Source organism: Osmerus eperlanus, chromosome 12 (assembly GCF_963692335.1).
Source record: "Osmerus eperlanus chromosome 12, fOsmEpe2.1, whole genome shotgun sequence".
NCBI lineage: Eukaryota > Metazoa > Chordata > Actinopteri > Osmeriformes > Osmeridae > Osmerus > Osmerus eperlanus.
The window spans coordinates 1,491,858-1,502,179 of NC_085029.1; the positions used below are offsets into that span (position 1 = coordinate 1,491,858).

Consider the following 10,322-nt stretch of genomic DNA (forward strand, 5'->3'; position numbering starts at 1 on the left):
AAAGAGTCTGTTACGTTGAGATCTTACAAAAGTTATCCCAGAGGGTATACCCCTGGTTTATAAATTGGTTCTAATACAATTGGAAAGTGTTATACTACAGCAAAATTAAGTGAATAGACGGTATACGCTAAACAGCTGTGTTGGTCAAAGAATGGTTTGAGGAAATGTATGTGAAAAATTATGAGGAAGCAATTGGAAAGTTACATAAAGGATTGGTTTAGAGAGGATCATGGAAGGTTATGAACTAAAACAAGAACGTTTTGTGGATGTGAAGAGATGATTGGTTTAAACACTGATGTTTTGAAGAGGAAACTATAAATATACTTTGAAGGTATATGGGATAACATTTTAAGTCAAAATAGTAAAATCTAGGGTTTTTAAGAGTTTTGATAAAGGTATTAGATATCATTTGGTTAAAAATGAGAAAGAGAAAATAACTAAATGTACTTTTATTTGGAGTTTAATTGTAATTTGGTTTTAAGTTTTATTTGAGAGTTTTATCAGAGCCTGGCATACTGTTTGGGATAAACAGTTAGGCTGTGATAATGTTGTATTATGAAGAGGGTTATTATAACATTCAGTTCTGAAATAATTTGGGAAGACTCATCAAGTCTAATAAATTGTGGTTATGATGGTTTGAGCTAATTGGCTCGTTTTGAACTGCAGCAAAACGAGTTATGAAGTTCTACCTATCTGACCTTTATAGAAAATATAGTTGGGAAAAATGTTTGGTTAATAGCTACATTAAGAACATTATTTGGTTTATATTTCATTTAAGAAGCATACGGATTCTGGTTTGGCATAATGAAAATTGCTTTGATCATATCTTTGATAAAAAGAGGTGTGATTTGGTAAAATAGAGAATCTAAAACAATATTGGTCTTAAACTTTTTTTAAAGACAGAAAAGGTTTTTTGGAGTGAAAGAAATTAGACTAACAGTTGATTTTCTAAAGAAGGGAACAAAGAAACAGATTGTCATTTCTAGGCATGACTAATAGGAGTTGAATATCAAATGATGATGTATTGTCTTATTAGATGCTGTTACATGTGTTTGCTCAACAATAAGAAAACTGAAGGGTCAATACTGCCTGGTAATTATAGATATGTTTACAGTGGATTGAAATCTTTCCCAGTCCTGTACCTGATGCATTAACAACATTTGAATTGAATTATAGAAGATCATAATTACACAACTTAAACCTAATGCTCACGAGAAAAGAGATGTCTTCTGCTAAATTCTGTTCCAGGTGAAGCAGTAAACCAAAGAGTGGAGGAGTCAAACGAGGAGATTGGGTATTGATTAAAGTTATCAATGAAAGGAGGGATCTTATGAAAACTTTAAAATATCCTGTCTTATTTCTGGTTTTTCTATTTGTTTCGAATTTATTTTATTTTATTACAATTCTAAAAGCTTGGCTAAAGTTGTATGTATGTGGTGAAGGGGGCCTGTGAGCATGTCCAGGTCTGCCGTGGATACATGGATGTCGAATGTCCACTCTGGAGTGACGGTGGGTTTTCCCCTATAACATCATTAGGGTTTTCCCACTGTGTCCAGTGTGTCCACACCACTTGGCTATAACGCTGCATAGTCTCATCATTATTGTATGTCAACATTGTGTAATCGGTAATGGGATATTTTTTAAATTTGGGTTTGTTGTCACACCCTATAAGGGTGTGAAAGGAGGGATTTATTTTAACTTAAAAAATATCCACTTTAAATCCTCAAATGGGTTCTTGATTTCAATATCTGTGTTTAATCATTGGTGTTCGACTGTTCGCATCTCATTTGACTCAGTTACTGCTTGATCATGGGAGATAAGGTGATGCTGGGACTGTAACTCTTTTCTGCTTCAGGACGAGTCAGACCGGCGGGTCTGACTACCTAACCCCTGTTCTAAGGCCCCATTCCCCTGGAGACCCTGCCCCATCTGCCCCTATGCCTCATCAGACCTAGGAGTGGTCTGCCCCCCCCCCTTCCCCTTGAAGACCCTGTCCCACCTGCCCCAATACATCATCCGATGTTCGGGGAAGCCTGTTGTACATTTATGGACAGGACCATTCAAGGTCATCGAGAGAACCTTGCACGCCCTAAGGGTGCTGGGGAAAGGAAGTACGTGGTACCACTGGAGCATGTGTTGTGCGGCTCCAGAATCCAGTCATACGTTCCAGGAGTTGGTGGAGAAGGGCCAGGAGGGGCAGTGAACCGTTTGCTATTGCTACGAATGTGAGAGTCCAGAAAAGAGGGTTACGACTAGGACAAGAGTGATACTGCTTGACCACACTAGAATTGTACTGGACTAAGAAGGTTTCCGCTATTTTACTTAAGAGTGTGCTATATCAATATCAACATGAGTGTTGCTGTATCCCGTGTATCAGGTCCCTGTGAAACCGGATCATTGTCTCGGCTGTGGAGAACCCAAAGACGGGGTTCCAAATGCCGTTGCTGGGGCTGGCTGACCAGGACGAGGAGACGGTAGTTGGTCCGGGCTATGTTGATTGATCTCTGGTGTTTTCAGAGATCAAAAGAGGGATTAAAGAATATATTGTGCTTATTAAAGTTATGCATTGTGCTTATTAAAGTTATGAACTTAGAAGTGTGCCCAGGCTTAAACATTGGGTCTCACACTGAGTGTGGGAAGCAGGCTGTTCTTTGTGTCTCTATGTCTTCATTTTCAGAAACAACCTTGAAACCGGGTGGAGACGGCACCCGAGCAGGTGGGACGCGTAGGCAAGAACAACTCCCTGATGCACGAGAGAACAAGCTCAACCCTTTTTTGATACTTGTGTTTCAATTGCACTGTATAAATATATGCTGGGGAGGGACAGATAGCCAGTTGGACTTCGTGAACCAGCCCAAACTCTGTTGCGGGTAGGGAAACTTAGACAACTCCAGAGCTCTGTACTTGTTGATTTCCAACTGCTGCATTAAAGCTGATATTATCGGACCTCTGCGACTCCAGACCACTCTTTCTAGAACACAGATTTGTGTCATTGAATACTATCATTACATATTGGAATAGACACATAGATTTAGAATCCTTCAGCATACAACCTTAAAGGTCCCATGGCATGAAAATGTCACTCTATGAGGATTTATTTGACATTAATATGAGTTCCCCTAGCCTGCCTTTGGTCCCCCAGTGGCTAGAAATATCGATAGGTGTAAACCAATCCCTGGGAATTCTCTGCCTTTGAAAAAATGAAAGCTCAAATGCTCTGATCTGAAAATCTTCCCCTTATTTCGTCATAAGGGGAAAGGTTACCTCCCCTTTCTCTGCTTTGCCCGCACAGAAAATTTGGCCCACCAATGAGAAAATGAGCTACGACCGTGACATTGGTTTTTGACACATGGCAAATGACGGAAGCATGGCAGTTAGCCCCGCCTCTCTCCTCCTCATAGCATTTAAGCTACAGACACAGAAATGGCACGTCCTAAGGAAAGCTCATTGTGGGACTGCTCGTAGTGGCTATAATTCTGCACCAAGGCTGAGACTTCAGATACAGTATTAGGGGACCACTAAGGCCTGTATAAAAGCATACAAAAACAGCATGCCATGGGACCTTTAAAAAACGAATAACATAGTAGGACAATACCGACCAATTTAGGGGAAAGGTTAAAAACATTCAAAAACTCATAATTGGGTCTAGTTTGGGAGACAGGCCATGCCCTCTCTCCCAAATGTACTTTTTTCAACCTCACTCATTCATGCAGCCAAGGCCGGTGGAAGCCTTTAGGGGCCCAAGCAGAATTAGATTTAGAACCCCCCACACTACCTCGGGGTTGCAAATACTATTGTCTATTGTCAATGCTTTATCGTTCACACACTTGCTATAAATCAAATACCCAAGCCTCCACTACAGTCTCTGCTTCCTGATCTGGTATAGCATAGGCCTCTGGCCACTTTGTAAAGTAGTCCATAGCGGTCAGAATGAACCTGTTCCCCTTGTCTGTGGTAGGGGACGGCCCCACTATATCCACCCCCAGTCTCTCCATGGGCTCCCCTACTGGGAACTGTTGTAAGAGAGCATGTGACCGGCCTGGGGGTCCTTTTTTAGCAGCACACTCATTACACCTCCTACAAGAGTCCTCCACATCTCTCCTGTGCCTGGCCCAATAGAAGCCTTGCCGAACACGCTTTAAAGTCTTCGAGACCCCAAAATGCCCGGCACCTACCCCCCCATGTATCTGCTGTAACACCTTCCCCTGCAGCCCTTTAGGCACCACTACTTGCCACGTCATTTCCCCGGTTGCTGGCTTTTTCCACCCCCTCTGAAGGACCCCCTCCGCTACTCTGAGGTTAGTAAATTTTGCCCACAACCCTTTGGTGACTGGTGAGAAATGGGCCACCTCCGCCCACGGTGGTCGGGTTCCTTATCCCACCAACTGTAGAATGGGGCGCAATTCAACGTCCCCAGTCTCAAGGCCCCGGCACTCTGCCACCACCAGCTGGCTCACCGTGGCAGTGACTCCCTCCTCCGTGCATAGCTCCCGTTCCTGCTCGAACCGTTTAGCACAGTACCCACAGCCGTCTTCGGCACACGGGCGACAAGACAAGGCGTCGGCATTACTGGGTCGACGGCAAGCTCTGTGCTTTATCTGGAAGTCGTAGTGCTGCAGCTCCTCTAGCCAGCAGGCCATTTGACCCTCTGGCTCCTTGAAGGAGAGAAGCCACTGCAGGGCAGAGTGATCCGTCCGGACCACGAACGGCAGGCCCCCCAGGTAGTACTTGAAGTGGCGTACCGCTGCTACCACCGCCAATAGTTCCCTCCTGGTTACACAATAGCGTTTGCCCACGCTGGGCAAGCACAGCCCCCAACCCTTCATTGCTGGTGTCAGTGTCCATGATTCGGGTTAGGTGCGGCCAAGACAGGGGCCTCCGCCAGGTCGCGTTTGAGTGCTTCAAAAGGCTGCTGGTGCTCCTCGGCCCACTGGAAGACTGTGTCCTTTCTGAGAAGGTGGTTTAGCGGAGTAGTTATCCCCGCAAACCCCTTCACAAACCTGCGGTAGTAACCCACCAGCCCCAGGAAGCTTTTCACCTCTTTTTTCCCCCCGGGGACACACTCACATCTAGGAATCCCAGCTAGCACACTGTCCATGAGACTCTCAAAGGTAGCAGGCGCGTTGCAGAGGCCGAAGCACAGCACCTTAAACTGCCAATGCCCCTGTCTGTGGAGAAGGCAGTTTTCTCCCGTGCCAACGGTGAGAGGGGCACCTGCCAGTAGCCACTGCGCAGGTCAAGGGAGGAGAACCACGATGACCCCCTCACATGGTCCAGCGTCTCGTCTACCCTTGCTATGGGGTAGGAGTCTTTGATGGTGACAGCATTTAACACCCTGTAGTTGACACAGAACCTAAGTTTACCCCCTTTCTTAGGCACCATGACAACCGGTGCAGACCATGGGCTATCGGATGGTCCGCAACATGTCAACGATAGCTTTGTCTTCTGCTTCCCTGAGGGCCAGCGGGATACGACGGGGTCGTATTTTAATCGGTCGGGCATTCCCAATGTCTATTTTGTGCCGAACCAAGTGTGTCTGCCCCACCTCCTCCTTCCCCCATGCAAAGCTATTGCTAAAACTCTAGTAGCAGCTGTTTCAACTGGCTCTGTTGGATCTCGTCTAGGCCCTGACAGTTTTTCAGCCACACAGCTTCGACAGCATTGATGGCCTCCTCTCCCCCGCTCCTGGTCAGCTGGGGTGAAGGGGCTTGTGTGTTTTCAGCCCCTAGGCTGCCTGTGCTTATGCTGTTGTGAGGAGTGCATCCCCCCTGCGCCCATTGTCGTTTCCCTGGTGACGGGGAAATCCGTCCCAGTCCCGCTGCATATGGCCCCAGCATGGGGGTGGAGCTGGTGTTACGACGCTGTCTGGAGCCCTTCTCCATGACCAGTGAAGCAGCCTTGACCAACCCACTCAACTCGTCGACCCACCCTGGCTTGACGTTTTCCGGTCCTCCAGCCACCACTGCTCTCACCTCAGGCTGCTTGTCAGCGCCGCCGCTCTTTTCCGCGCCCCAGATCAGCTCCCTCTTTCTAGCTCTTTCGAACTGGGAAAATAAGTTGAGTCGGACACAACGTAAAAACAACACCAATATAATAACTCACTACCCAGCTAACACATGACGTTGCGGCAACGTTGCCAGTAAGTGCTCAGTTGGTAACCCACGACGTTACCTTCTGGCAACGTCGTGGCAACGTTATAAAGGGAATGTTGCCAGTTGGTCCCCTGGACAACGTTGCCGCAACGTCGTACCTTGGTCGGCTGGTTACGTTATTTTTTGGTCCCCTGGACAACGTTGCCGCGACGTTGTACCTTGGTCGGCAGGTTACGTTATTTTTAGACCCGGGGCAACGTTGCCGCAACGTCATACCTTGGTCGGCTGGTTACGTTATTTTTAGACCCGTGGGCAACGTTGCCGCGACGTTGTACCATGGTCGGCTGGTTACGTTATTTTTTGGTCCCATGGACAACGTTGCCGCGACGTTGTACATTGGTCGGCTAATTACCTTATTTTTAGACCCGTGGACAACGTTGCCGCGACGTCGTACCTTGGTCGGCTGGTTACGTTATTTTTGGGTCCCGTGGACAACGTTGCCGAGACGTTGTACCTTGGTCGTCTGGATACATTAATTTTGGTACCATGGGTTAAGTTGCGGCTAAGTCGCTCTTTGGTCGCAGGACAACGGATCTCGAGTGCATATAGTGGTTTATCCAGAGATGGAGAGATCACACTGGACTGCTCTGCTCAGTTCTGACACTTTTGCAATGTACCCATGGTCTACATGAATTTCAATCACACACAATATTAAATGTTGCACCCAGCACGTATAAATGTAGACAATGCATGTAATTCATGTGCAGCTCAGCCCCAGCATGTCATTGGTCATCAATTTTCTCATATGCAGAAACATAGCTTTAATAAATAAAAGACTGAATCTGGAATATAATTTAGTCTTTCATTCTTTACTATAAACATGTACAAAAGCAATCAATGTGTGATGTGTAACATAATTAAGCAAACATTCTTTGTATAGCACACCAAAGCTGTATGACACACAATGCAAATTTGTGCTCCAATAATTTTTGTGATACAAAATTGTTAAATGTGACCAAAAGGTAAGCGACTCTTAAGAGTTTCATTTCCAAAGACAAGTCATCACAGAATATTACAATTCTTCCTTAGCAAACCTGCCCCTCAGTCTGCCCCTGAGCAACAACTTTGCGCATGCCCATTTCAACGCATCGCTCAAACTGGGGTTTCCGAAGAGATTTCGCAGGGGTTCAACACCGTCTTGTACGCATTGGATTTCAACTGGAAACTAGAGAGGGTACAATTTCTGGGGAAATTGTAGGGTGTGCTTGCTTGCATCGGTTGCACAGGGGTCCGTTTTTGAATGTCATTTTTACAACTGATATTTCTGTATATTTTATATAAAAATGCATACTTAATATTTATAAAGATTACATAGATTTAAAAGCATATATTTGTTGCTGCTCATTTACAACTCAAAATACGAGTGAAGTGTAGAATGAAATAGATGTATTCTCATTTCCCCTGCAAGAGGCAGCCTCATAGCTGAATCAAAACGAATAAATTTGGCAGAGCGGTGTAAAAATTGACCTAATCTCTATGATTTAAACGTCCTTTTAAGTTTTCCCTTCTCGTGATATTTTCAGGCATTTAGCCTACTCATATTGCATTCATTCATTAATAAAGAACCCCCTTTGAAGATTATTCTACGACGTTACCGGCAGTAGAAGATGGAATCGCGATTCAAACAGTACCATCTGCTAACTGAAAATATGCCCCCAAAAACGTAAATAAGCTTGACATTTATTTAGTGGAAAATCGCTCATTCATAAAAAGCTCACTGGTAGCGATCATTCATTGTCAGTAACGCAAAATGCGATATAGCCCTGTGTGGAGAAGCTGCCCCGGTAAATTCTACTACGGTACAGTACTGTACTAGACTACTGCTGTGTTCGTCTTGGTAGCGATTGCGTTGGTTGAATTCGATTTAACGTTCCGTTGTACGGTTTAGGCTGAAATTAATTATTTTCATGAACAGATTGACAACGTTTAGGCTGTGGCAATGAAGTTCAGGTTAGTAGTTAGATATACTTTTGATTTAAGTAAGGGGAGTGCCGAACATTTTCTGTTGCCGTTTGACTTCCTAAACAGCTGTGTACTGTAGATGTTTTTGTAGTGTGTCTTGCGTAGGCTACAGCGTTGCAGTGAGCTACACTGGTTTGAAACCACAGGTAATGGTAATTTCACTAAAAAATCGTTTACTAATGTCAGAATAAATCCTACAACGAAAATGTATATGTGAGGAATGTTTATTTTAACGATTGAAAACAGATACATCATAGACCACTGTAGTATGTGTTGCCCGGGCAACACAGGCTAATGTCATGATGCTAATACTTCAGTGAAATAGTAGACTACTGTTTCCGAAAGTAGATGTACTTCCATAATAATATCAGCTTATATTGTACATTACACATCACAATTGTGTGTCATATCACAAAGTAAAATGAGTAAATAGTTATCACCCTGGCCTCTTTGCTTGTGGCGTTTCTGCAGCTGCCTTGCAGTAAAGCTATAGTTAGCCTAGCTATCCCCCAAGTTAACAGATGTGAAACGAATGTTCTGCCAAAGGTAGTCACGCGTGTTTTCGTGACGTTAGTGACGTAGTGACGTTAGTAACGTCAGTGACTGTGGCTAGCAAATTAGCCACCGTTAGCTTCACTTTTCGCCACAAAAACTTAACTTAAGCCCAAACCATGCAACGGAACGTAAATTCCAATAGAAGCAACTCAATCGCTACCAAGACGAAACTTTTGACACCTATGTTGTCTATGTAGGCCAAATATTGACTGAGTTTAGGGGGGCAAAAAGAATAATAAGAACTAGAGAGGGTACAATTTCTGGGGAAATTGTAGGGTGTGCTTGCTTGCGTCGGTTGCACAGGGGTCCGTTTTTGAATGACATTTTTACAACTGATATTTCTGTATATTTTATATAAAAATGCATACTTATTATTTATAAAGATGACATAGATTTAAAAGCATTTTTTTTTTTTGCTGCTCATTTACAACTGAAAATACGAGTGAAGTGTAGAATGAAATAGATGTCTTCTCATTTCCCCTGCAAGAGGCAGCCTCATCGTTGAAACAAAACGAATAAATTGGGCAGACCGGTGTAAAAATTGACATAATCTCTATGACTTAAACGTCATTTTAAGTTTTTCCCTTCTCATGATATTTTCAGGCATTTAGCCTACTCATTGCATTCATTCATTAATAAAGAACCCCCTTTGAAGATTATTCTACGACGTTACCCGGCAGTAGAAGATGGAATCGCGATTCAAACAGTACCATCTGCTAACTGAAAATATGCCCCCCAAAACGTAAATAAGCTTGACATTTATTTAGTGGAAAATCGCTCATTCATAAAAAGCTCACTGGTAGCGATCATTGTCAGTAACAACGCAAAATGCGATATAGCCCTGTGTGGAGAAGCTGCCCGGTAAATTGTACTACTACGGTACAGTACTAGACTACTGCTGTGTTCGTCTTGGTAGCGATTGCGTTGGTTGAATTGGATTTAACGTTCCGTTGTACGGTTTAACCCTTGTGTTATCTTCGGGTCATTCTGACCCATCAGTCATTGTGACCCACCGTTGTATTGCGACAACTTTACCGCATACAAAAACAAAGTGAAGCATTTTCTTTTAACCGTTGGGCTGTCTCAGACCCCCCACATTGCGAAGGTTAAAAGAAAATTATTTTTATTTGTTTTTGTATTGGGTAAAATTGGGTAAACACAACGATGGTTCGTTATGAAGATTTGGGTCATGTGACCCGAAGGCAGCACGAGGGTTAAGCTGAAATTAATTATTTTCATGAACAGATTGACAACGTTTAGGCTGTGGCAATGAAGTTCAGGTTAGTAGTTAGATAGACTTTTGATTTAAGTAAGGGGAGTGCCGAATGTTCTGTCGCCGTTTGACTTCTGTTGAACGATCGTGTGGGGACTCGAGGACGCTGACCAGGGTGCTGGTCCCCCGGCAACAAATATATATATAATATTGTTACGCCTCTCTACGCCACCCAACTCACGCCCGGGGTCTCACGAATTTGCATAGGCTACGTGTGCGGAGAACACACGCTTGGCTACAAGTTAGTCTGAGGCTCCCTCCCTCCCGGCAAGGAATCTCCGCACCCAACCAAACCACGATGTCACAGACGCTCACCGGGGCCTCCGAACGCAAACCTCAAGAGATCTTTTATAGCAGCAAATGTTTATAGGCCCTTTTTT

At 44.2% G+C, this 10,322-nt stretch overlaps 1 protein-coding gene across 1 annotated transcript in view; it reads left to right on the plus strand.

Moving 5' to 3' along the window:
* Positions 1-2,797, plus strand: part of LOC134031497 (alpha-N-acetylgalactosaminide alpha-2,6-sialyltransferase 1-like) — a 50,510-nt gene extending 47,713 nt beyond the window's left edge. The window contains exon 10 of the mRNA XM_062475142.1: positions 1,249-2,797. Within this exon, the coding sequence (XP_062331126.1) occupies positions 1,249-1,252 (4 nt within the window). The 3' untranslated portion in view covers positions 1,253-2,797. The remainder of the gene's footprint in view (positions 1-1,248) is intronic.
* Positions 2,798-10,322: the final 7,525 nt, after the last annotated feature.